Below are 26,585 nucleotides of genomic sequence, written 5' to 3'. Positions count from 1 at the left end.
TTTAAGTCTTTTTATATGAACTGTCGAAGAATGAATTGTCAGAAATACACAAATAAACTGAGATGTGAAGATGAGGCGAAGAAAATCAGTATTACGCAAACGGGAAAAAAAAGTGTGTTTTTAACCGGCTCTAGGATCAATAGCTTTTTGTTTGCTTCGTGCGGAGAGTCAGCTGGAAGCAGTGTTTGTTCCTTCCCTGTGGCTGGGATGTGATCACACACGTCTAATTTATCACATCTTCTCTCACACAGTCTCACACCATGTGACTCATTTGTTCACTGACCCTGGCATCTTCAGCTGTAATTATAAAACCATCACAGGGTGAAGACTGCTCATTATGTACCGCCATGGCTGTAAAAATAGACACCCTTACTTACAAGTCTCTGACAAGGGATTTATATTGCTCACTCAGGAGGACATTGTGTTCACTTGAATTTTGTGTGTATAATCTCTTGGAAATACAAACCCATCTCTTTCATGTTTTCTTTGTTGTTGCCTATTCTACATACTCTATAAATAAACAAAAAACACTGCATGGCCTCTTATTTATTTGTTAAATCTTCTTATTGATTTGGGACAATGGCATGGCTGGTTAGCTAGCTAGTCTTGTTGTCAAACAAACTTTCAAATTATATTCACTGTTCCTCAATCGTACCAAATTATTGACTAGCTAATCTGGTTAGCATAACATTAGCATTGTACTGACGCCATGGGGTAACTCTTTGCATAGTTTGAAGCTTAGGAGCATTGTTCAAGCATTAACAGTTGGCAAGTTGACCTTGAGAATGTGTCGTAAACTAGTTAGTGTCCCAACTTTTGAGGAGGAGCACAACCCAGAACTGTTACGCACAAACATTACGCACGACATGCTCTTTGTTTACCTTCATTAAACCGCCTGAAAACGACACCAGGCCTTTACTGGTAGCTATAACGTCACATTCTGCCTCTCCGCAATACCAGCTCATCGCTGCCTCCTCTACGACTTTCTTTGTAGCAAAAAGTGGCGTGTTGAAACGCTTTGAAACACATTTCAGCGTGCTGTAGTGTAACAACTGAACCTTGGGATCAACCTTGGGATCAAGTAGGGGATGACAATATATATATCTGTCGTTAGTAACTGCTGAATGGTATCTGTCTTTGGCGCATATTTGTGGCGTTTGCTGAGCTGCAGTCATCATCTCATTTAACTGTAATTAGCACAGCTGTGTCAGAGCTAGGAGACCAGTGATGTGATTGGCTGAGAGAGTATTTAGTAATAATCATCACATCTGCTGATTGATATTCTCATTTAACCAGCAGTTTGGCACATTGCGCTTCTGCACATGAACCAAAATTGAAGATGAACATACCACCTTGATGTTTAATATACAATTTCAGCTGAGAGAGTGTGAATTGCTTTTACGCGTGTGTGCACTAGATTTAGTGTTCTCATGACAGTGATTGTACTTGCATGACTTTAAACAAGGTCTCTGTAAATATGATCCTGTCCACCACTGACTGTCTGAACTTATTCAAGAAGAAGAAGTGATAAAAGGTGATTTTGTTATCATTCTAAACTTAATCAAAACATATTTCACCTCAAAGAATTGTTGAATAAAGAAAATAAACTCTGGTTCAGAAGTATGATCAGTACAACAATTCAAAAGAATAACTTATTTCAAAGTTTTATATCTTATTTTATATTAATAGATTATTACTACTGATTCCTCAACATGTAAGCTGTAATTAAATATAGCATGCTGTGCAGGTAAAAGTAATTAAACACTGCATGTATTGTTGCGTAACTTTGAAAATGTTTATGTTTCATAAAAATAACGCGTTAAATATGTTGTGTAAAATGTTTCTCTGCAAAGTAAGTAGGAACTGTAGCTGTCAAATAAGTGGAGTGAAGTAAAGTGTACGGTATTTTCCTTTGAACTGTAGAAGTAGAAAAAACATAATTATATTTTACAGTACTTTCCCTCCAGACAGACTGATGGTATTATTCTGTAGGCTTGGCATTGTGTAGCTGATGTTTAGCAAACATTATTGCATTGAGCCCATTGCCCATCAAAAAGAGGCATCCATTGCTTTGTTTAGACGCGTGCAATAAATGACTAAATGTACAGTTTCCAAAATAAAGGCCATTTATTTCTCACAATCACAGTGATTCCAAAACAAACAAATCACAGACACTTTTTCTGTTGTATGTCTATTTCCATAACTCAGAGACAAAAGACATCATAAAGATTATTACCACACAGTCAAGAACAGTTTGCTTCTGCCCAGAGAGCGACACCTGTATCAAGTAATCCTCCTGATTATATGAACCTCTCGCCTGTTTGACAGCTACACTACGCCCCCAAGTGGTGGGAGATGAAAGTTGTTTCGCTCTTCATCCTCTGGGGGTCACCGAAGACAGAGACAGACAGACAGAAAGATGTCAATAAAGAGCTGAAATATTATTGTCGTGGTGGTCATAACACCACGTATTTGGCATCAATTGATTTTATTTCCGATTTAAAAGCAGGTCTGTATTATTTGGAGCTGCTGAAGCCTTTTTCATTCATATTTTTTTAGACCTTTTTTTACAATGAGAAAGTCATAGAAGAAAAAGAAAAAACAGCAGAAAAGAGCATAAAAATTAAATGTATATGTTCGAAAAGGCCATAGTCATAAGTCATCCATTTCTTCTATTTGCTAAGAAATGCTCTTACTCAAAGCTGATAGATCATTTTTTTCCATCATATAAATGTATTTTAGAATTTCTAACCATTATTCTCTCAATATATATTTCCTTCCTTCCTTCTTACTTCTTACAATGACATAATCATGTTTATTTCCAGGATACATAACTGCATAATTGTATATCCCAGAATACCAACAAATGTAACATGCACATTTTCCCAAAATAAGTGTAATTTATGACTCACCAATGCCTCTCAATTATGACATATCTTTCAGCAGGATAGTTGCCAGTCAGATCGTGTCCTCTATAACTTTGGTGTAATGACTTCATTGACTTTCCCCTCCATGTCCTTGAGTTTCACATATTTCTCAAGTTGAAATGAATGAATGAAAGTACTTTATTAATCTCCAAGGAGAAGTTTTTAATCAAGGAAGTTAATCAAGGAAACACCACCCAAGTCAAAGGGCCTTAATAAATCATATCCATTTATGTCCCAGTATTTCCAGTATTTCCAATCTTTCCAGTAGTTTGTGTCTTAGCAGTAAAGGGGTTGCGCCCATTGATGTTAAACCAATTTTTTTCATCAGAGGAATTATTGTTATTGTCTCTCACCAATTGTCCTTGCTCTGGAGCACACCTAAATGAAAAGTTTTATATGTGTGGATTTTTTTTTACCATTTGCTTTTTTCACAGAGAGTTACGAAGAGATCAGGACCACTTTAATGTCAAAAGACTTCATGAAGCTGGGAGATGTAAGCTTAGCTTGGAAATCAGACTGTAAGTAGCTGTTCAGACTAAAGTAACACAATATGGGTGTTACTACATGCAGGACTATTCCTTGACTGAAAATACAAAAGAGGGAAGGGTCATTATGTCACAATGACACCATGATACCACCGGTATGAAGGTCCAGATTTACACATGGATATCACATTTGGTGATTAACAACACACCCTGACGATAAAAGGAAATATTATCGCTAAGATAAGCGAATATATATTCTGCGCAAGTAAAAGACAGTATTTCCCCAAATGACTTTAACAGATATTTAATATACATTTTCTTAGCTGGACTTGGACTTCTGTCTTTTTTGTATTTACACTGAAATTAATATTTTTTTTAAATGAACCCTGCAGTGTCCACCTTTCACATTCAGCTTTGTGCAGCTGGTGTTCATGAGGTTAATTTCTAAGTACCTGTGAGTCTACCATAGCTTAATTAAAGGCAGACATCCAACTTAAATTGCAAGGAGGAGGGAGAAAAACAGGTTTGTCTGCCTGCCTCATTGTGACACCACCTGCACATGAGCCACTCAGCGGCATCCTCCCCAAAGCCTAACTGCCATATTATTTAATGAGGTGTTTGCATGTGTTGCACAATTAACCCATTGTAAAAAATATGTCAGCCCTTACAACTCAACTCCAGCAGATTTAATAAAAGGTTTTGAATTGTTTGTGTGGGCTGGTGCTCACTATACTACACAGAAATATCAATATATTGACTAACATTCAACACACATTTTTCTAACATTCACTGAAAGCCCAGAAACAGGCCTCATAATAATGAATATGGGGATCACCGCCTTGTTGCCACAAAATTTGGAAGTACTTCAATATTCTCCAGTGCAGTAAGTAAGCTGACACGAGGACAAAGCCCCTGCGGCGTGTTTTGCTCTGTCTCTGAAACATCTGCTGCCTCCTTCCCACAAGGAAGGTTCCATTAGCGGCGCACACAGCACGATTTATATTTGCTAAATTCATTTGTATGTTCTTCTAGAATTTCTAGAATTTGTGTTTTTCCATAATCCACAGAACACACTGTCAACAGTTTTTATCAGCAGAACTTCTTTGGTAGAACTATTTCTTCTGAAAAGAGTTCACAATGAGGTCCCTCCACAGCAGCTGGGACTTTATGTTTGCAAACGGTTGTTGAATTTTAAACATTTCGCATCGCATGACATACATGCATCATACAGATGGTAATGAAGTATTATAAGTTGGTTAACTCGTCTGGCAATACAGCTTATTAATGGTGTAAATTGCCCTTTTGCCATGATTAGTCAATCTTCAGAAACTGGATACTACTTCTCACTTTCTTTCATCAGTCTCTCCCTGTATAGTACAAACCTCATCCCCATGGTTTGTTTGTCAAACAGAGATGACACCCTTATGAAAGCCTCAGGGATGATGTTTTTTTCAATGCCACAGAAAGTACACAGTGTACCCAGAACACACCCTATGAGAAATATGTGTTGAACAGTCAATCACTTCTCATGCAGTTGCAGACTTTTCAGATAAATCACTGAAGTCCTTCATCATTTACAACAGCGGATACTTTAACATGTTATTTTAGGCACTTACTATCGCTGTACTGCATGTGCATGCCTCTATTTCCTTCTAGCTTGCTAAATGTCTTTGCCTTCAGTCAAGAACACTATATACTGTGCAACTCCACAGCAATATCCTGAGCCGGTCCGTCACACTAACCTGCACACTCATACATTTTCCCTTGCAACACAGTGCTCCAGTGAGGTTATTGCTTTTATTGTATTTGCCTTGTATCCTGCTTGAATCCCATATACATTAAAAAGTAAGCCTAGTTAAATAAAAGGCAAGGCCTTGTAAAGGGCTCTCTGGGGGATTGCAGTTAATCCAGGAATATTCATGTATACAAAAAAAAACACATGACCTTTTCTTGCTTAACTTGAAGTTAAAGTTGTATATAAGAAGTGGACAAAGTCAAAGTGACATCACCGATTGGTTTGTGGACTGCTGTTTTGCAACTTTGAGTTTGACTTTTGTTTGCCGCCATCTTGTTATTTTTAGGCAACCAGAAGTGAAAGGAAAGAAAGGAGCTAAATATAACCTAACTCTCAATAATACATTTTTAGGCAAAAAAAATGTTACTATTAACTTTAAAGAAATGAAAACACACTGTGTTAGGGGTTAAAGTTGTGCAACTAAAACACAGACAACCGCCAAACCAGATGTGCTGTGGTAGCAACCTGTCAATCACAAGGTAGCCACGCCCCAAAGCATACTCTGCTTTGAGGTTTATCTGACTCGAAATGGACTATAATTTACTAAATGATGTGTGATAGTGGTATCAATTTAACTTTTCACGAGTAGCCAAATTATCATATATTTTACAAAATGTCTTACCAGTGCCCATATGTGGAAGATCCAAGCCTTTCAAAGTCTAAATTAAACAGACCTCTGAAGGCTTTAAAACGTATCTTTTGTGAGCTTTTGAACAATTGCAGCTGCAGGAAATTAAAACTCATGATATGCATCTTCAGGTAGTTTTGACTCTGCAATTTACATATCGAAATGCATCTGGCTCAGTGAGGAAGAAGCACTTTTATTAGTAGGAAAATACTGCTGAAGGCCAAACGTCTTCATGATTTTTGCAGCCGATGCTGGTTATGATAGCAGCCAACAACCTCTGCCTATAACGTGCATTTTAGTCCCACTCAAGTTTGAACAAGTAGCTCGTAGTTGGCAGCCTCTGTCTTGGTTTGGTTGCAGTTAGAATTATCTGGAAGCACTTGTGTATGTGTTTGGTCTTGTGGAGGCACATTGGTATGTGCCAGACAGGGACTGTGTAGCTGTGTGTACCCACGCAACGAAGCAGAATGTGCTGATACAGCTCTGCCAGTAGGAGTGATGGACCCAGCCCTAACCTGAGGCGACTAGCAGGGCTCAGAGGAGAGATTTGTGCCAAAACTCTCTGTCAAGCTGTCACAAACTCCAGTAAAGCACCAGCCAATCACACTTCTTGAAACAGCAGCAATGTGATCGAGCAGTCCAGGGAGAATGCCTTTTAGTCGGCCAACTCTGAAGTTAGCATCGCACTGGTTCCCTCAACCCAAAAATACATTAGTGTTTTTTATTTGGATTTAGTTTTTGGGGACACAAACGTTTATGATTTTTTGTGCGACACACCTGAAGACGCTTTTGCGAATCTTATCAGGTGTGGGGGTATTTACTGCAGCACTTCAATGCCAGATTAACTATGCCACCAGCCAAGAAGAGTGTGGATCACAGTACGCACACTGCTGGGCCTAGATAATTCTGCAGATCTGGTTCCGGCTGTGCCTGCAATTAGTTTATGTTATCTTTAAGCAGAGGCGGGTTTAGTGTTGCTTCTTGTCACCATCATTAAGCTATCTGGCTGCAGCCATATATTCTCCATGTAAAGCATAGTGAGCTTCTCAGATATCTGCTATCAAAGAAAGTTCCTGCACCAGGCTGAAACATGACTGTAACGCGCTTGAGGACAAATCAGATCAAGTTACCTTCGTATTTAAGTTCATATCCCCTGTAAAAGTAACTCTATTTTCCCCCAAAATGGTGATTTGTCTTTTCCCCCACAGCACCACAAGTTGTATGCACAATGAAAAGGGTTGGGGATGCAAAGTAATGTAAAATGAAGTTACATAATGTGTGTGTGTGTGTGTGTGTGTGTGTGTGTGTGTGTGTGTGTGTGTGTGTGTGTGTGTGTATGTGTGTGTGTGTGTGTGTGTGTGTGTGTGTGTGTGTGTGTGTGTGTGTGTGTGTGTGTGTGTGTGTGTGTGTTTTTGCAGCTCTGGGCTGGGTCGGGATACGCCTGGACACGCCTCTCCGTCTCAACGCGGATGTGTCCCGGACTATTTAAGAGACCTGCAGGAGAGGTTCTGGGTGGATACCTGGACGTGCAGCAGTGTCTCCTTGTTTTCACCCAGCAGCTGCCTTTTCTGCCCTCACCAGGTAACGTCAACTTGTTAATTATCCGCAAGTTTTTGCAAAAATGCTTTAGAAGGCTGAATAAAAAAATATTCTGATTGAAGTAATAGACAGGTTGCTTGTTTTACTTTTTGAGAAATTCGACTCCACAAATGTTACACACGAACTCTTTCTGCATCAAAGGAAGCAAAACAGGTTTTAAGGGTACACAAATATTTTAAATGTGGAATGTCATATTTCCTCTGGTGCATGATTCATATAATTTGCGTTTATCAATTTTCTCCTAATGTTCCACCCAACAATTACGTACACGGTGGACGTCTTTTTGTCTCTGGCTGTGGGGAGTGGCTTTTTCCAGCCTCAAAGAAACACTAACACTGCTGTTGCAGTTTAACAGTCGGTGCAGGGCACACGCCCTTCCTGGTGCATCAGGTGACTTTTCGCCACTTTAGACCAACTCACAATTAATTGCGCCACACCTGTATTACAGGTTTAGGAGCAGCAAAGGATGCACAGTAAATACAGGATGGACCTTTTGTTCAGAGATGGAAGACGATTGAATGCTTTGTAATGTGCACAATTGATTTCCCTGGTGGTGAGGGTCAGGGGGCAAAAACAAGACTGCTAGGTACTGATGAAAGAATTCAATTACATTTAAAAAGTAGGAATGCTTGCATGATTTTTTTTTTTTTGAAGAGTTCATTCTTTTTTGTGTTGGTTTTTATTTTTATTTTTTTTTATTAATCTGAGGAGACCGGCTTCCTTTCTGTGCGAAGAGTCTGTGTGAAACTAGCTTTTTGTTTAAGGTTAGGTTAGTCACTGTCCCCGCTGTGGCCTAATGGGTTATTGGTTAATAAAGATGTGTCTTATCGCAGACCCAGCTCACTATGGCGTCCCACAAGGAGTTCGAGAAAGCAGGGAAGCAGCCCGGCCTGCAGGTGTGGCGGATTGAGAAATCGGACTTGGCACCAGTCCCTCCTGAACTCTATGGAGAATTCTACACTGGAGACGCCTACATAGTGCTCAACACCACCCGTGCTCCGTCTTACAACATACACTGCTGGATTGGTATTGAACTTCGATTGTCTGCCGACACCTCAAAACAATCTCTGGCTTAAATTAAAAATTTAAGCCAGAGATATTTTTTTCTATCTGTTAAACCACAGGTGACGATGCTTCCGTGATTGAGAAAGGGAGTGCTGCCATCCTTATGACCCAAATGGACACTTTCTTAAAAGGAGCCCCAATACAGTTCACTGAGTTTCAAAACGAAGAGTCCAGCACTTTTATTGGCTACTTCAAGACTGGCATCAGATACAAGGTGTATACAAGACATGCACACTTCTGTTGTTTTCATGGTCAATCATAAAACTAATGAAACCAATGGCAAGACCTCCTCAGATCTTTGATTAGGTTACTGACTCTCTTTATTCTTTCTGACTTTGCTTCTGTTATAGATGGGTGGTGTAGCCTCAGGGTTCAAGCACGTGCGGCCCAACGAAGACCATACCAAGCGACTGCTGCATGTTAAAGGCCGTCGTACAATCCGAGCTCTGGAGGTGAAAATATGCTGGGACAGCTTCAACAAAGGAGACTGCTTCATCATCGACCTGGGAAAGGTGAGCTAGAAAACGGTCTAAATGGCCAAATGAGTTCGACGGCAATAGTGCAGGCATCAGGTGGTGACTTTCTTCTCTTCTCAGACGATCTACCACTGGTCTGGCAGTGAGTGCAATAGGTATGAGCGCCTGAAGGCCACTGAGCTGGCCATTGCGATCCGCGACAATGAGCGAAAATCTCGTAGTAACTTAGAAATGATAGACGAAGGTTCCGAGCCGGAGGAAGTCATTGATGTAAGCTCTTTTTCTTTATTTTTTTCTTAAATTTGAACAGCTTAATTCTGTAATTTTTTTTCTCTGGCAGCAAGTGAGGATTTGAGTGCCTTGTTGCAATCTTTGTGCGTGTGTTTTTTATTTATAGCTGCTTGGACCCAAACCCGACCTCCCTGCAGGAGGCTCTGACACTGATCAACACACCGATAAGCGGAACACTACCGTGGCATCTCTCTATCTGGTAAATATGTGAAAATGTTACACTTTTTTTTTTTTTTTTTTTTATTTTTTTTTATTAAACTGATCAGTGTAGAGAGATGTTGCAGTATATTTAATATTCAGATGATGAATGTAGTTTCGATCATCTCTCTACTTTCTAGATTTCCGATGCTACCGGCTCCATGACGGCCACTAAGGTGGCGGAAAAAAACCCATTCAAGCAAGACATGCTCTCCGACAGTGAATGCTACATCTTGGACAATGGAGGAAACAACAAGATATTTGTCTGGAAAGGTATAATGCCATGATATGTCCATTTCTGCAACCTCTTGTTTGCATCCTTCTCTTTGTGTATTTATCAGTGCTTAATTTGCTCATAGCAACAAGTTATAAATTAGCATTCGCCCACTAGGAAAAATATGACTCACCCATATTTTTGACAAGAGTTTGATGTCTCTAACCACTGTACCACACTCCAAACTGTAGGCAGCGAGGCAAATAAAGATGAGCGCAGTGCAGCACTGACTGTCGCAAACAAGTTCATCAAGGACAATAATTACTCCGCGAAAACCCAGGTAATGTGGCAACAAACTAAAACTGTTACCAGTCATCCCTACTGGTCTTCCTGTTCATGAATATTCCTCCTCTGTCTGCTTCTGACACAACAGATCCAGATACTGCCAGCGGGGGGGGAGACCACCCTTTTCAAGCAGTTCTTCTTCAACTGGCTGGACAAGGATGAGACCACCGGCCCGAGCAAGGCCTACGTCATCGGTCAGATCGCCAACGTGGCGCAGATTCCCTTCGACGCCTCCAAACTCCACAGCGACAACAGCATGGCGGCCCAGCACGGCATGGTGGATGACGGCGCCGGGAAAGTCAAGGTGCGGTAACTCGCCTGACTATGCTGGTGCTCAATATTCATTGCTTTAGAGATTAACGTGGTGGATGTGACGATGGTCGCTGTTTGTAGATCTGGCGTGTTGAAGACGGGGATAAAGTACCTGTGGACCCTTCCACATATGGACAGTTCTACGGAGGCGACTGTTACCTGGTGCTGTACTCCTACAACACGGGAGGCAGAGAGAAGCACATCATCTACACCTGGTGAGTGCAAATGTTTCAGCATCGCCAGATCTACCTGTTGGAGGAGCCTGGGGCCTCACCTGGCCCCCCTTTATTTATTATGCCTCATGTGAGCACAATATTAACAGTTTAAGTAGATATTATGAATCGCAAATTCCTTCCTTTTTTTTTTTTTTAATTTTACACTGAACCACAGAAGCATTTGTGCATACAATTTGGAAAATATTTGAAAGAGAAGAAAAATGCAAATCCGACAAATGGTTCGAACCTCTGCCGCCTTGCCAGATATTAAATCATAAAAACTTCACATTTATTGATGAATACTGCATAAACAGTCTGTCTTTTATAAAACATTAATAAAGGCTTTAACTAAATTGATTTGCTGGGGCTGACTGTCTTGCTTTTAGCCTTAGACGTGAATTGTGTGCGTGTTAATTTCAGGTGGACTTAGTTATGAATTCACGATGTCTTTGCTCTTTTTAGGCAAGGAAATAAGTGCACTAAGGATGAACTGGCTGCTTCAGCCTTCCTCACTGTACAATTGGACGACTCCATGGGTGGAATAGCGACCCAGGTGAGGAATAGTTCTTGGTGAAATGTGCTAACGAGAGTTGATGAGAAGCTCAATACCACTCACATAAATGGGTTTTGAATCTGAAGTACGAGCTGGCAGACGGTTAGCTTAGCATAATGGGAGACAGCGAGCCTGATAAGTGAGCTTTACAAGTGCTGGTTCCTCCAGCCTTATGCTAAGCTAATCAACTGTACCTTCATATTCGATGGGCATAAGAGTGGTATCTATCTTCTCAGCTATACAGCAAAAAGGCAAACAATTCATTTTTTTAATGACCTAGTCAAGCAGATGGGGTGACTGACTTCTACAGGCCCTCATCGTACTTGTTTGGCTAAGCGACTACTGTGTCTCGGCAGATTCGTGTCACTCAGGGTCAAGAACCCCCTCATCTTGTGAGCGTGTTTAAAGCCAACCCTCTGCTGGTCCACCTGGGTGGAACATCCCGCACATCTGGCGAGAGCAAGCCCGGCAGCACGCGTCTCTTCCACATCCGCCGGAGCTCCACCAAAGCCTCGCGGGCTGTTGAGGTCAGCTTTGTTTATCACATTGCATGTGCCTCAGCTGATGCTTCTCAAGGACCGACTCACACTGTTCTTTCTTTCTCGCATTACGCAGGTGGAGCCCGCTGCCCCCTCTCTCAACACCAACGATGTGTTTGTGCTGAAGTCTCCCAGTTCCCTGTATGTGTGGAAGGGAAAGGGAGCGACGGTGGAGGAGGAGGCTGCAGCTAAGTATGTGGCCGGCGTGCTTGGAGGAAATGCCACCCAGGTGGAGGAGACCAGTGAGCCAGGTGAGCGAGTGCAAGGAACAAAAAGGGGTTGGGCTTTAAACATTGCAGTGTAAAATATTTCCTGTTTTTCTTGTCAGCTGATTTCTGGAAAGCGCTCGGCGGGAAGAAGGACTACCAGACCTCTTTGGCCCTGCAGAAGACAGTCAAGCCTCCAAGGCTGTTTGGCTGTTCAAACAAGACCGGCAGGCTGATTGTGAGTCTCAAGTTTTTGTCTATTTAAATTTAGTCGAGGGGAATTGGTTATTTACATTTTTCTTACACCCATTTATCTCAGTTTTTCATACGGACATTTCATAAGCTCACACTTCTCCACATTAGGCAGAGGAAGTGCCCGGCGACTTCACACAGCTGGATCTGGCATCCGATGACGTCATGATTTTGGACACCTGGAATCAGGTACACTGCCTTTCTCTTTGAACGTTTCATTTGTTTTAAATCAGTGGCAGCTCCCGCAGATTTTACATTTTTTTTAAATTTTTTTTTATTCATTACAGCCTTAAACATAAATGTCTTTGGTTATTTTTCCGGCCAGATCTTCGTTTGGGTTGGAAACGATGCAAATGAGACGGAGAAAAATGGTTCGACCGCGATTGGTAAGACAAGAGTTAATAAAGGTAAGCAGTGACATAAGAGGAATTTGTTGAATGACTTTATCCTTTTTTTTTTTTTTTCCCTTTTTAGCCGAACAATATGTGGAATCTGACCCTTCTGGGCGTAAAGGAGTCCCTATCAGCACCATTAAACAGGGAAACGAGCCATCCTCCTTCACCGGCTGGTTCCATGCCTGGGACCCCAAGATGTGGGACCAAGATCTTATGCAGTACATGCAACAACGTATTGCAAAGCATTAGTGGAGAACCACAATGCTGCAAGAAAAACCTGCCAAGGTTCATTGCTTATCGCATGTTAGACTTCAAACAATAATCAACACTTTGGTGGCATGTTCACTTTACATTTTTCTTACTCTGACGTATTCATCAGATAATCTTATAATCACACTTACACACCATCTCCAATAAATTATCAGTGAGTGGGTCTGGAATTTCTTTGCAGCTTTGTTTTTGTCTTGTGCATTAAAATGAAAAAAATATCCAGTGGAACACGATGCACTAGTTTTCCCCAAGTTCAGCAGATTGTTAAATGTATATTTTTACAAAACATGTCTCTTTTTCACAGCCGAGCTTGCAAAGACCAATGTCGATTGATGAATTTGAATAAAAAAACTGACTTTTTTGTTGTTGAAGGTTGTCTGTTTCTGATTTGGTATCTTTATTCAAACTGTCAACTCTTGAGTCCACTAACCCGCAGCAATAAACTTATTATCTTGAGCCTAAATCCTCACCGTGCACCAGCACTATGCGTAGGCTGGGCTTGGCGGTAATCCTCAACCTCAGTGTACAAGTCTTCTGCTGAATTGCAGACCTGTGGATTAAGGCTTGCGTTTTAAAAGTGCCCCCTCGTCGGCCATCACTTCTCTTTTGTTCTCGTTCATTCTTTGCTGCTGGACCAGGACAAAAATGACCCAGAAGGTGGTGCTCATCACAGGCTGCTCCTCTGGGATCGGCCTCTCCTTGGCTGCCCGCATCGCGAAGGACGAGAAGAAAAGGTTTATGGGTAAAATTGCCAAATTTTAAAAAAGAAAAATGCCTAATCTTGCCATAACTGACAACTTTATTTTTTAAAACTGTCACTAGTCTTTAAATATGTTGAGAAATAAAAGAATCAAAAGAAAAAGTTGATTTTTTTTTTTTAAGACGTCTGTACTGCACATGCGTCAGGTTTTAACGGCTGAAGAACATTTAGGATTATAGTCTAACAGCAAAGGCACGGAATGGAAATGAAGTGGTAAACAGTTCTCCAATGTAAATTATTCATATGCCCAATATGGTTTAACTGCCCCTGCTGAACCATGTTATATTATTTTAAAATATAGGAGTATTGTTTTCGACAAAGGGAGGATCAAATCTTTCTGCAATCCCTTATTAAAAGAGTTAGATGCGTAAAAATGGTAAATATCTAAGATATGCTGGTTAATGGATCACGTTGACGCAATTGAAGAAGCACTTTAAAAGAAGAGACCATTATCCTTTAAAAGATTACTTTCTATGAAAGAATTGGTCCCGACGTCTGCAGATAATCCAAAACTACTGGAACATTTTTTATGGAAAAGACATCTCAGTTGAGTATATCAACTGCCACATTGTCGAATGCGTTCAACATCATGAAGAATCTCCTTAGTAATGGTTTCTCAGCAGACCATCAAAGACAAAAAAACAAGAAAATACTCATTTAAATGATGTGTTATGCCACTTAAAGGGAAAATAATTCTGCATCAAAGTGTAAACTAATTTTGCTTGTCCCAGTCTATGCTACCATGAGGAACTTGAATAAGGGCGAGGCTCTGGTCGAGGCGGCCGGTCGGACCCTGGGCAGGACTCTGGACATCAGACAGTTGGACGTATGTGACGAGGACTCCATCAAAGCCTGTGTGGACAGCCTGCCAGAGCGCAGAGTGGACATCCTAAGTAAGCTCACACCATTTGGCTCAATTTAGTTAACAGAAACTAGAGCTACCACTTCTCGCGAGTTCGGGTTCTGCCACTAGTTTTTTAAATCTTCTGTCCGTCCCACACACTCGCTTTAAGACCCGTGGTGACTGAGCTTTTAAGGCAGTAGCTCCTAAGCTTTTGAACACTTTATCTGTACCAATTCGGTTTGCTGATTCGGTGATGTCTTTTAAAAAACAACTCAAGACTTAACTGTTCATGCTGGCGTTTGTTTAAATACATACGACCTGCTTTTATCTGCTTTTATCCGTTTTAATGTTTTTTGCTGCTCCAGTTTTTAATGTGTTTTTTTTACTGTTTTTTAATCTGTACAGCACTTTGTGACCTCATTGTCTGTGAAATGTACTCTATAAATACAAATATTATTATTATTATATTTTCCAATAAGTACATTGTACACGCACATGCTTTGAAAACATTTCTTCCCTAAGCTGATTTCATCCCACAGTAAGCAATGCTGGGATGGGCCTGATTGGGCCCATCGAGTGTCAGTCCATCGACGAGATGAAGACCGTCATGGACACCAACTTCTTTGGGCTTGTGCGCCTGCTGAAGGAAATCCTCCCTGACATGAAGAGGAGGCAAAAAGGCCACATCGTAGTCATGAGCAGCGTCATGGGCATCCAGGGTGGGTCACCTCGGCTCAACCTGAGGTGGTTTGGGGGGGGGGGGGTGACAAATCACCGTTCTAACAGTATCTGATTCTGTTCTCAAGGGATTTTATTCAACGACGTCTACGCAGCATCCAAGTTTGCAGTGGAGGGCTTTTGCGAAAGCTTAGCCGTGCAAGCCCTGAGATTTAATCTCAGGTAAGATCATTCTTGCGAGGCATGATTTACTCTTTTTATCCCGTGCTGCTTTCTCAGTGAGTTTCAAATTGTGTTCACGGTGTGAGGAAAAAGTCATTCCTGTAAATGCCGGTGAACCGACACGTCTGTGTTGAAACATCTGCACACATATTGCACAACTGGGACCACCTTTAAAAGGAACATGTGGCAGGCAAAGTATGTCATGGCAAAATAAAAATCACATAGAAAGACACCCTAGTCTGGGGCAAGTGCTAACACAGCATCATTCAGGAACTGCATGCCAAAGGAGAGACAGCCAGCGTGATTACTGGCAGCGGTGAGTCCATGGCAAGCGTGTGGCAGGCGTCAGCCAGGTGTCAGGAGAGCGTTGGCACCTCCCTGACTACTGGCTCCCTAGTTGCGGCACCTCCCTGACTACTGGCTCCCTAATGGTGGCCAATGTCTGACTACTTGTGGCAATTATCTGACGAGTCGAGGCACTTCTCTGACAGCTACTTGCACTGGCAGTTCGTAACACCTAAGGAGAGGACAAGTGGAGATTTAACAAATTACCTAAATTAGTTTCCTCTGTAGGGTGGCTAGTCTTCTGTTTATATTCAAGGGTTCAAGATCTACGTGTATAAAAATGTGAACCCCCAGTTAATTATAATCTATATGGTTATGCAGTTATAATAGCTGCCACACTCGACAGAGGTGTGCATTTTCAGGTTTCCCTGGTGGAACAATTGTTCCTGTCGCACGCTTGCCACACTGAGTGCCACAAGGAGGAGCTTGGCCTTGCAAGATCAAAGGAAATAGCGCTGCAGGGTGGTTTCCCGTGCATACGTATATTAAAAGTATCTCTGCAGTATCTCTGCAGCTTTTAGTTACTTTTTAACTTAGCATGCTGCTCTTCAGCCTTTCATGGTGTGAGATGTGATGATGTTTGTATTATCTATTCTATCCTTAGCATCAGCCTGATAGAGCCAGGTCCGGTGCTAACAGAGTTTGAGCGTAAAGTCTTTGATGAGGGCATGAAGACTGATCTCAGCAAAGCTGACAAGGTGACTGCCGACATGTTCATCAACATCTACTTGAAGAACTACAATCAGATCTTTGAAACCTTCGGGCAGACTGCTGAAGATGTAGCAGAGGTATAGCATCTTTTGTCCTCACACATTCTTTACCTCAACGTTTTTAACGCAACCTTTACAATGGTTTATGTCTACTCTGTGTTTTTTCCTCCCTATAGCATACTTTCAAGATTATTACCATGGATGACCCTCCTTTCCGTCATCAGACAAACACTCTTTACACCCCTATGACCACCCTTAAATATGCTGACCCCAACGGCGACCTCCCAATTGACACGTTTTACAAAATGGTGTTCGAACACGACAAGGTCTTCAACGCCAGTCTGAACTTCATCAAACTTCTGCGCTGGAAAAGCCGAAAGAGCTTCACTTTGGAAAAGGACAAGAGCAACTAGAGTGTCATGTTGTCTTAAGCAAGATATATTCACCCAAATGTTAGTTTATTGTTTACTTTCCCTTTATTTCATTAGAATTCTTAGTGTTAGCTATCTGAAATGCTGAATCAGCAATTGATGTAAACAAATACAAATTTGAAAGCTAAAAAGAATTGTGACAATGCATTTTTCTTTTTTTATTACACATTCCTGTGAGCTCCTGTTGCAGGTTTTAAACCACACCCTGGCACATTTAACCAACGAGCATATCTCAACTTGTTAAGCCTCCAAGCCCTTTATTACACAACATGTAAGTAGTAAGCAAAACTTTGCAGGGCAGCGATAAAGTCAGTGCCTCAGATAAAGCGTAGATGGTTATACTGCCCGAGAGCCGCTATTTTCATTTTGAGATGTTCTAAACATCCAGAGTACATCTTTCAAAGACATGCATCACTTTGTGAATCAATTGTCTTCGTGGCATATTGTGAAAAAAAAAAGTGTTTACGTGTGACCTAATCTGGGATTCATCAGTGAAAACAAAACGTGTCGCGTTAATTCTCCACAAGAACAAAAGATGGCGCTAAACACTTGCTGGGCGACTTCCAACACCTTTTAATTACACCGTTGCAGAGTGAATGCTATAGTTATAGGGAACGTGAGTATAAAGACAGTTAAGAGTGTTTAGATCTAACGTTAGTCTAAAGACTAGTAAGATGATATCTGACTAAATTTACACACAAACATGATGACACAACTACGGAAAATAGGGCTGGAAGAGGACAACGTTAAAACATATTTAAGAGTGTGGAGACAGTGCTCACGGGAGGAATTTATTTGTATTTTCATAGCACGACTGGACTTTAAAAACGGCTTTAAAAATGGACACTGAGGGAGCATAAAACCCGAGGGTGGAAGTTATGGATGCCAACCACCGTAAAACCTCATAGTAGAAGAAGAAGCCCGTTTCCGGCTCTTTGTTGGACGTCATTTCCGGATAAATTTAAGCTAATGCTAGCCAGGATACAAAATAGTAAATTAACCGTTGATAGCTTTGAGGTCGTTCGACATGTTTGGCTCACTTAGCCGATGCGAGGACGAGTAGCTCGCAGTGTTGTGGCGGCTTCACTGCGCGTGTCGGCGCTACCAGGACACCTGTCCGCTCACACATGCCTGGTGCCGCTCATTGTTCCGTTGTAGCCATGCGCTCAGACTCCGCTCTCACTTGTCTTCTGGGTTGCTGGTTTGCTTGCGACAGGGACCACAGCTACTAGCTAGCTTGGTAGCTAGCTAGCTACGCATACGTTTCGTTCCCCCCCAAGTATTATTGATTCTGTGGTCTTATTTGGTCGTTTCTTGGACCTTTTTATTGTCTGTCGCAGTCCGCGCCACAGCGGCTGTCTACAGAGAAACCGCACCCCGTTCGGTTTTAACACGTAAAATACGCCATTAGCTTACTTAGCAAGCTAGCCAACCGGCTTATTTTGAGGAAACGTCTTTTTTTCTTCTTATTGATGCCATTGCTTTGATCCAGTCAATAGACTCCATTAACAGACAACGCGCTGTCATCGCTAACGTTTCCTCACCCGACCAGGAGCCGGAGCTTTCATCTTTTGTTTTGTTTGTTTGCCTGCCACGATGGCTTCTTCCTCTGGAAACGACGACGACCTCACCATCCCCAGAGCAGCCATCAACAAGATGATTAAAGAAACTCTCCCCAACGTGCGAGTGGCCAATGACGCCAGGGAGCTCGTGGTTAACTGCTGCACGGAGTTCATACACCTCATCTCCTCTGAAGCCAATGAAATATGCAACAAGTCCGACAAGAAGACCATCTCTCCTGAGCATGTCATCAACGGTGAGTCCGGGCCCAAGGGGGCTCCCTCCGTCCTAATGTGTGGAGGACCACAGGAGGGTGTGTGTGTGTGCACCCTCTCCCAGGCCAAGAATGTGAAACCCTAGAGAGTCATTATTTCGCTTTTGTCTCTTGTTTTCACACCGCAGCTCTCGAGAGCCTGGGTTTCGCCTCCTACATCACGGAGGTAAAAGACGTCCTCCAGGAGTGTAAAACTGTAGCTCTGAAGAGGAGGAAGGCCAGCTCTCGACTGGAGAACCTGGGCATCCCAGAGGAAGAGCTTCTCAGGCAGCAACAGGAATTATTTGCCAAGGTATGATCTGGAAAATACTCACAAATCTGCAATTCTCTACGTAATCTACAATAACATTGGGATTGCAATACAGGTGTGGTATATTGTCTTGTTGCAATCCTTTTCTATGTGTGTTTTTAAAACACTTATTTTCCATGGTCAGCCCCAGATTCACGATTTGGAAAAAGTTATTAATATATTGGGTTACACGTTACAGTATTGTGCACAAAAGCCAACATGTAAGAAAAAGAGGTGTGTATTTAAAACAAGTATCAGTATTTTAACTGGAGTGTAGAATGTATACATGATTTGTAAGAAGTTTTCTGACATGAGACATTCTATCGCATTCATATTTATGTGATTCATCAGAATCAGAACTATTTATTTGCTACGTATGTTGCACATACGAAGAATTTGTCTTGGCAGGTGGTGCATACATTAGACTAACAACAACAATCAACACTGTGCAAGAGAAATGTTACATTCATTCATGGAGCAGCATAAAAACTTCTAAAGTTATTAAGCTGACTCTTCTTCTTCTTCTTCTTCTTCTTCTTCTTAGTGTATACCCTCTAGAGTAGTTCCTTCTATTTCACTGCAACTAACGAAATGTGCATCCCATGAGCTACATGAGAACTTAACATAGTACAAAGTACACAGACATAAAGTGTCGTTACGCCCCTGTGCGACTCACCGATTCTTCACATTTTGCCAAAAGGAAAGCAGCTCATTGCAGCCACTAATACTGATGCAACGTAATTGCTCACATATATCTGCACTTGTTTTGTTGCATCTTTAAAAACAAAAAAAACACGTTAATTGCAGCCACAATAGGCAGATTGTTTGTGGTGGTGGGGCATGAACATTTTTCTTCCAAGCGAGGCGCGACAAAAAACGTTTGAGAACCAATGCTCTAATCTAAGACATCTAATGCCGTTTTTTTCTTTCAGCCTCCAGTAATGGATTAAAAAAAACTTACTGGCATCCATTCTTCTAATGTCCTAATAGTTCTATTTTGCCTTCCCTCAAGTCTCTGTTTTGGTTTTGCCCGTTTTCCTGCAGGCGCGGCAGCAGCAGGCGGAGCTCGCCCAGCAAGAGTGGCTACAGATGCAGCAGGCCGCCCAACAGGCACAGATGGCAGCGGCATCTGCCAGCGCCGCCCAACAAGCCAGTTCCTCTCAGGACGAAGACGAGGAGGAAGACATGTGATTTCCAGGACTCCACTTCTTCCGGATCCCCTCCTGGGACGGCGCTGGCACACAACTCCCTCGGTGCTGTCATCGACAGAGACATGAAGCGGGTTTGACCGCCGTCATACATCAGTGTAACATGGATAATGCACATCGGAATGGACACTGAAGAAAAAGATGACTGCGGATTTCAAGACAGCCTCACGTTCAGACACCGGAACCTGAAAATGATTTGGATTGAGAGGCTGCAGAGATTTTGATCAGCCTCATCTCCCCGCTTTTTTTTTCCTCCCCCAGATGCTTCTGTTTAATTATGTCTTGATATTATGTTGTGAGTGATTTGTAGATTTCTGGATGTGTTGTGGACACTGCCTGGGATATGTCAGTGAATTTTGGTGATAATGCAACAAGTGTTCGGACCCGCGGGTACTGCACCAGATAGCTTCATCATGTTATCCGTTGTACTAGATGACTTTGGTGGTTTAGGAGAGCTGCTTTAGAATAATTTCAGAGCAGTCAATTTCTCCTTTCTTGTGGTTTGATGGTCACTTTAACAGAAAGGGTTTTCTCTATCCCCCTCTTTATAGATTGGTTCATCAGAGGAGTTGTGGATATAGGATGATTTTTTCTTTTTGTTAAGTAGAGAAATAAATGGTCATTTTGGTTAATTTTAGCTCATTCGGATGCTTTTTGTTGCATTTTCCTTTCTGCCTTGAACCACCTGCAGTATTGCTAATTAGCTACACGTTTAAGAAACTCTATATTTTTGTCTCATAGAACCAAAGATAGGGGAGAGAGTAACAGCCCAGAGGTGGTGTGTGTTTTTTTTTTCTTTCTTTTTTTAAAGGTGTAGGTGCTGAGGTGATTCTTGCTGCTGACTCGGGGTCAGTCTCAACCATGTTAAGGATTATTGACCTTCAATTTTGTAAGACGCTTTGATATCCAGGCTGAATTTGTTATTCCCCCTCTCTTTGGGTGCAGTATCAAACATTTGCATTGTGACTGTGGTCAATCCTCAGCGTAAAGACAAGTAACCTAGTTGTGATACACATTCACTCGCCTATGCTACGAAGTTGTATTCTTTCAGCAATAAAGGAATCATATTTTATAGACAACTGTTACATCTTTTTGTTATGTCTTTTTAGAAAACCAAATTAGACTTTTATTGTCCTGTATCTAGACGAAACAAACTACCGCCCGTGTCCCCTTCCCTCCCCCGTCTGCACTCGCTCAAAGATGATTTGTGTCTCCTGGGAGAGGCAGATGTGTGTGAGCAGGCAGACGAGCAGCAGTGGAGCACTTAGCCTCTTGGGAACACGGCTCGGCACGTCACTTTTCCAAATCCTCTCGGAAATGTCAGGCGCAATCATAGAGAACATGAGCACTAAGAAATTGTTTTTTGTGGGGTTTTTTATTATGGTTTTGCAAGTTCTTTCCATCATGGTTGGAGCACTAATCGGTAAGTAGTGAAATTTGTTTATGTTACTGGAAAGTAATCTTCATGTGTTTTTGTTTGAACTGTCTTCTTCCAAATTTGCTGAACGAATAAGACTCATCTTTATTCTGTCTGTACTCAATGAGACATAACTCAAACCACATGTCTCTGACAGAGTATCCCCCCTTTGCCATAGCTCCCAGTCCCACCAGTGCTGTTCACTACTTGGCTACCAAATGCATTAATCGCCACCGGGCGCGCGGCTGGCTGGCGCCGTGGGGATCAAACCGGTGCCAGCAGATACACAGTTTTGACGAGCCTCTGGCAAAAACGCTGGACGCAAACGACATTGTTTTCGCCGTGCACGTGCCTCCTCGTGACGCGCAGATGAGTCCCTGGTTCCAGTACATGCTGGCTGTGCTGCAGTTTGACATTGCGTTCAAGATGATCAATCAGATTGGTAAGACGAGCGCATCCGTTGTACCTTTTTTATAAATGATACAGGCCCATGTTGTGGATATACCTAATGAAAGTGAATATTGTCTTCAGAAGACGACGATGTCCTCGTCACGATCGACGCCGGCTTGGCATACAGGGACGATCTGACGTCCGAGTGGACCACGAAGTCTCACTCGGTGGAGCGGAGGCCGCTCAGGTGCAAATTTGCGGTCCCTAAGGTAAACCTGCGTGGCCACGTTCCAACACGTTCCCAAATGAATTCTACCGTCTCCGCTTGGTAACCTGCAGCAGCCCGTGCTTTTTGCAGACTTATGAAAACGAAGGTCGCTTTTACCACTGTGACCCCATACCGTTCATGGAACTGGGAAGTGTGGCCCACAAATATTTTTTGATCAACCTCCGCCTACCAGTGAACGACACGGTGAACGTTGGAATCGGAGAAATCAAAGACATCCACGTAGTGGTGAGTTTGATTCTTATAGTTGAAGCTCCATCAACAGTTTTAACTAATTTTTCATATCTCAAAAGCGCACATTCAACCAGATATTTGATGCCCCTTCTTGTCTCAGGGCATCCACCAGAATGGAGGCTTCACTAAAGTGTGGATCAGCATGAAGACTGTGTTCAGTCCCTGGATCTTTGTGGCAACCGTTTGGTACTGGCACAGGATCCGCTTCACGGCCAGACCTCCAGTCCTTCTGGAAAAGTATGAGCCAATGAGAGGGAACAGATTTGTATTCATCAAACCAACTGCTGTGGCTTTGTACGCGAGTAACGTTTAGCCCCGTCAGGAGTCGTGTTCAATTTGAGCACAACAAAGACAAACAAATGGAGCCCTGAAGTGTTCTGTGTTTGATTTGACAAAAAAAACAAACTCCAAATGTCCTTTTAAAAATAAAATAAAGTCCTCATTTTACATGAGGTCACAGAACATACTTAACTAATGAGTGTTAACAACCTAAATCGAATCATGAATTGCAGTAATAAAACATGTTTATAAAGCACATGTTAACATAATCCCTAACCAGTTGTCCATATCTAAATCAATATGTATAAATGACATTTAATACATTTGTATCATTTACTAACACTTTCTAAATTATCTTATTAATCATCTAAGTCATTTATACTTAATTTACAAATGGGGAATCCATCATTTATGAAGTATGAAAACCCGATCATAAAACTCATATTAGTCAAGCTCATGTATAAAGAATTAAACATTTATAACTGCAGTTAATAGTGTTCATGTTGGAACAGTGCTTTGTAAATGATGAATTAAGTGTTTAATCATGCTTAACTAATGCTAAATAGCATTTAGTTATTATAAAGTGCTACCAAAAAAAAGTATTTTGTTATTTTATGTCAAACTTTGGTAGTTATTTGCTAGCTGGCATTGGGAAACATGATTACATTTTTTTTATTTAAAAAAATTTGAACTCCAATAAAATGTGATTCCACCATTCATTTGTTTTACATTTATAATTATTTCATAAAGAATAATCATTTAATGTGACACTTTAGGACTTCGTACCAACTTCAGATTTTTTTTTAAAGTAACGTGATGTTATAACCACAGCTCTTGAGCTCTTAAGTTAAAACATCTCAGTGCCCTTGAGTCACTCAGTGCAGACTTAAAACAAAATGTTCAAGAGGTTTTTCAGCGCTTCGGGGAGGGTAAATGTAAAGTGCTCCATCTTAAGTGCACGTCGGGCCCGGTAAACCCGGGTCAGTACCCGGCCTGCAGCAGAATGCGCGCCATCGTAGCGAACGTCTGTCTTGTTCCTCGTGCAGGGTGATTTTTGCTCTGGGCATCTCCACGACGATCCTGAACGTGCCGGCGGAGGGCCTCTCCTTGGGCTTCGAGTGGACGTGGCTGCTGCTGTTGGAGGACGCTCAACAGGGCGTCTTCTACTCCACGCTCTTCTGTTTCTGGGTCATCTTCTGCGGCGAGCACCTCATGGTTAGCGCCTTCTGCTTTCCCCCTCCGCCGTACTGGTTCTCCACACTTTTTGTGCCGGTTGTTTCAGATTTCTCTTTCTACGGCAAATCCTCCAGGACCAAAGTCGGAGGAATCGCCTCTCGGCGTACTGGTGGCAGGTCGGGCTGGTGGTGTTCGGCTCGTCCCTTCTGCTCGCGTTTGACCTGAGCAACAGGTAGTGACACGGCTGCCTTTGGTGAAGTCTATTGTGTTGTAACTTTCTTCAAACAATCAGACGATGTGCTTTTATTTCACACAAAGGGGGGTTCATTTGACCAACCCTTTCTACAGCGTCTGGGCATCAGAAGTTGGGATGAAGCTGGCCGTATCCTTCAGATACTAGTGCTGCGTCAGAAGTCTGTCTCAAGACAACCAGCTTTTAAACTTCCTGGTTTTTTTCCTTTGACTGTTGGCACAGATGACCTTCATTGTGGTGGCGGGGGTTTCTGTGTGTCTGTACTTCCTCTCCCTGTGTGGCATGGTGCGTTGTGTGTTCAGGAACATTGGTGGGAAAATACAGCAACTTCCTGCAATGCCAGAGGCTAGGAGACTACGTTATAAGGTTTGATTTTAGTTTTTTACATTTCATATCCTAATCACAATAGACCAAACAATATTCAGGAAGTTTTACTTTAAATGTGTTACCACTCTTGCCGGTTCTGCCAGGGTATAATCTTCAGGTTCAAGTTTTTGATGCTGGTAACTCTAGCGTGTGCCGCCATGACTGTCGTCTTCTTCATATTAAATCAAGTTAGTGTTACTCTCTAATGATCAACATGGAGGCCTGTAACTGCGTTATTTCCTGCTGTGAGCGGTCATTCCACGTGTTGGGCATGTGTCACCAGGTCAGCGAGGGTCACTGGCACTGGGGAGACTACACTTTCCAAGTCCACAGTGCTTTCCTCACAGGGGTCTATGGCATGTGGAACCTGTATGTTTTCACCATCGTCTTCCTCTATGCGCCCTCCCACAAGCAAGGCAGAAACAAGTCTGGCCAACAAACAGGTGTGTAACATTTTAACTTCTTACTGAGAGGAAAGTGTGGCAGGGGAAAATAAATCTGGGGATAACGTTTTTTTTAAAGTTTGATCTAAATAGTTTTCTCTTGTGTGTTTATGGCTTCATAACCGGATAATTTCTCTGGTTGTGTGTATAGTTTAAATACAAATTTTGGTGACATGAGACTGAAGTGCACCACTACTCCATGTTATAATTGGACTAAAATTTGACTAAAATTTCCCTGACAACAAACTAGTGTCAAAATAAGTCTGCCAAGAGATAATAAGAACATTGTGTTTAAAGTGCGCAGAGAGATTAAAAACTCAGCTGGTAGAAAACATGAAAGCTTTTATATATAATATTTTAAAACATTGGATTGTTGTGAACTTAAGCCTCATGTGGTTTATATGAGTATTACAACAACACACACAAAGTTATCCTGGCAAAACCCTTTTCCCCACCTGTTTCTCACACACACACACACACACACACACACACACACCCATGCACTCATATCGAGAGAGAAAAGTAATTAATGCATATAAGAACACTATTTAGACTAGACTTAAAAACTGGATCACCATATTTTTCTTTCTACTAGCATTTTTTTTTCCAGTCGCATCCAGTTCTCAAATACAAAAAAAGAAGGGTGAAACAAGACATTTACTTGGTAAACATACCAGATGTTCACATGTTAAGAACAGATGCACTATTGACAGATGTGCTGGAGAAGCCAGAGAGCCAGGAGACCCAGCAGACGTGTGGAGAGCAGGGGCCGACGGAGACGTACAGGATCACCGGGAAGCTGGCGGAGGAATGACGTCCAGAAAACCTCCTTCGTTTAGCTATTTCCATCTACTGTTGAAGCTTCGAAAACATTCATAACTACGTTATAAACATTGTGGCCCGTAAAACGCAGACCGTCTACAATAATCTCACTTTCAAGTATACCAGTGAAATGTGTGTGTGTATATTTATATATATCTTAAAACATAGTTTAAAGTGAAAATGAAGCTTATAGCAAGATGCAGTATGAGTTGAAGCCCAACATTCACAAGGAAGCAGATGAACTGTGTTAATAATTACTAGTTTTTTTACAGAGTTCATAGGGCCACCAACTAAATGCTAATCAATGTTCTAAAGTGCATGAGATATTACTGCAGTTACTACATTAAATATCACGTAGATGCATTAGTATCAACTAATGTCACTCACATGGGACGTACTGCACAACCACTACTGTTACCGCTGTTACTTAAACTACACAAAGCTGCTACTACTCCTGTACTTGTACCTCAGTAGGATTTGATTGCATGACTTTTTTCTTTGTATCTTAATAATGTCATTGTTTTGCTACTTGTACTGTAAGTAAGTGGCCTGGCCTCATCCACAACTGCAATGAATTGAGAAAATCAACAACTGAAACTAAACAAAACCTTTTAGTTGTGTCGAGGTGAGCACTGTATGTGTGTACAATAAAACATTTTCAGCAAGATATTTTGTGTTATTTAAGCATCATGTGTAATCCAGATATACTCCCGTTTCTGTCAAATGAATAAAATGACATGTTGGTGTGCCGGCGTACAGTGAGAGCTAGCGGCCTGAAGAGGGCGCTGTTGTCTCTTCCGGACAGGAGGACCGAGAGAGTCCCAGCCCGGCAG

At 41.9% G+C, this 26,585-nt stretch overlaps 4 protein-coding genes across 4 annotated transcripts; all 4 read left to right on the top strand.

The window, feature by feature from the left end:
* The first annotated feature begins 7,314 nt into the window (after window positions 1–7,314).
* On the top strand, window positions 7,315–13,126 carry scinla (scinderin like a). Its single transcript, XM_068590100.1, has 17 exons — window positions 7,315–7,416; window positions 8,268–8,460; window positions 8,559–8,713; window positions 8,850–9,011; window positions 9,096–9,245; window positions 9,373–9,465; window positions 9,605–9,737; window positions 9,930–10,018; window positions 10,112–10,327; window positions 10,417–10,550; window positions 11,013–11,103; window positions 11,460–11,630; window positions 11,719–11,893; window positions 11,971–12,086; window positions 12,212–12,289; window positions 12,426–12,486; window positions 12,575–13,126. Exons 2-17 carry the CDS (start codon window positions 8,280–8,282, stop codon window positions 12,742–12,744), a joined length of 2,175 nt encoding a protein of 724 aa, XP_068446201.1. The 5' UTR covers window positions 7,315–7,416; window positions 8,268–8,279; the 3' UTR covers window positions 12,745–13,126.
* A 158-nt stretch (window positions 13,127–13,284) lies between these two features.
* On the top strand, window positions 13,285–16,737 carry zgc:109982 (uncharacterized protein LOC553564 homolog). The gene is made up of 6 exons (XM_068590108.1): window positions 13,285–13,507; window positions 14,257–14,418; window positions 14,909–15,088; window positions 15,176–15,269; window positions 16,219–16,402; window positions 16,501–16,737. Exons 1-6 carry the CDS (start codon window positions 13,411–13,413, stop codon window positions 16,735–16,737), a joined length of 954 nt encoding a protein of 317 aa, XP_068446209.1. The 5' UTR covers window positions 13,285–13,410.
* Window positions 16,738–17,673: 936 nt separating this feature from the next.
* Window positions 17,674–21,116, top strand: dr1 (down-regulator of transcription 1). Its single transcript, XM_068590109.1, has 3 exons — window positions 17,674–18,571; window positions 18,718–18,881; window positions 19,923–21,116. The coding sequence occupies exons 1-3, from the start codon at window positions 18,352–18,354 to the stop codon at window positions 20,067–20,069; spliced, it is 531 nt and encodes a 176-aa protein (XP_068446210.1). The 5' UTR covers window positions 17,674–18,351; the 3' UTR covers window positions 20,070–21,116.
* Window positions 21,117–21,260: 144 nt separating this feature from the next.
* On the top strand, window positions 21,261–26,192 carry LOC137793751 (protein wntless homolog). Its single transcript, XM_068590101.1, has 12 exons — window positions 21,261–21,509; window positions 21,682–21,945; window positions 22,038–22,162; window positions 22,252–22,407; window positions 22,514–22,650; window positions 23,739–23,907; window positions 24,003–24,100; window positions 24,187–24,250; window positions 24,344–24,487; window positions 24,592–24,675; window positions 24,771–24,930; window positions 25,644–26,192. Exons 1-12 carry the CDS (start codon window positions 21,287–21,289, stop codon window positions 25,742–25,744), a joined length of 1,725 nt encoding a protein of 574 aa, XP_068446202.1. The 5' UTR covers window positions 21,261–21,286; the 3' UTR covers window positions 25,745–26,192.
* Window positions 26,193–26,585: the final 393 nt, after the last annotated feature.

Source organism: Clinocottus analis, unplaced genomic scaffold (genome assembly GCF_023055335.1).
Source record: "Clinocottus analis isolate CAN_PGR_092001 unplaced genomic scaffold, fCliAna1.0.p SCAF_23, whole genome shotgun sequence".
NCBI lineage: Eukaryota > Metazoa > Chordata > Actinopteri > Perciformes > Cottidae > Clinocottus > Clinocottus analis.
This window is presented reverse-complemented; position numbering and strand designations above follow the sequence as displayed.

Excerpts from the sequence above, each read along its gene's own strand:
- scinla (XM_068590100.1), top strand. The coding sequence starts at position 8,280 with ATGGCGTCCCACAAGGAGTTCGAGAAAGCAGGGAAGCAGCCCGGCCTG. Across the intron at positions 9,738-9,929 it reads CAAGATATTTGTCTGGAAAG|GCAGCGAGGCAAATAAAGAT; the intron begins GTATAATGCCAT and ends TCCAAACTGTAG. Across the intron at positions 12,087-12,211 it reads ACAAGACCGGCAGGCTGATT|GCAGAGGAAGTGCCCGGCGA; the intron begins GTGAGTCTCAAG and ends TCTCCACATTAG.
- zgc:109982 (XM_068590108.1), top strand. The coding sequence starts at position 13,411 with ATGACCCAGAAGGTGGTGCTCATCACAGGCTGCTCCTCTGGGATCGGC. Across the intron at positions 13,508-14,256 it reads CGAGAAGAAAAGGTTTATGG|TCTATGCTACCATGAGGAAC; the intron begins GTAAAATTGCCA and ends TGCTTGTCCCAG. Across the intron at positions 16,403-16,500 it reads CTGCTGAAGATGTAGCAGAG|CATACTTTCAAGATTATTAC; the intron begins GTATAGCATCTT and ends TCCTCCCTATAG.
- LOC137793751 (XM_068590101.1), top strand. The coding sequence starts at position 21,287 with ATGATTTGTGTCTCCTGGGAGAGGCAGATGTGTGTGAGCAGGCAGACG. Across the intron at positions 22,163-22,251 it reads GCAAATTTGCGGTCCCTAAG|ACTTATGAAAACGAAGGTCG; the intron begins GTAAACCTGCGT and ends TGCTTTTTGCAG. Across the intron at positions 24,931-25,643 it reads CAAGTCTGGCCAACAAACAG|ATGTGCTGGAGAAGCCAGAG; the intron begins GTGTGTAACATT and ends CACTATTGACAG.
- dr1 (XM_068590109.1), top strand. The coding sequence starts at position 18,352 with ATGGCTTCTTCCTCTGGAAACGACGACGACCTCACCATCCCCAGAGCA. Across the intron at positions 18,572-18,717 it reads TCCTGAGCATGTCATCAACG|CTCTCGAGAGCCTGGGTTTC; the intron begins GTGAGTCCGGGC and ends TTCACACCGCAG. Across the intron at positions 18,882-19,922 it reads AACAGGAATTATTTGCCAAG|GCGCGGCAGCAGCAGGCGGA; the intron begins GTATGATCTGGA and ends GTTTTCCTGCAG.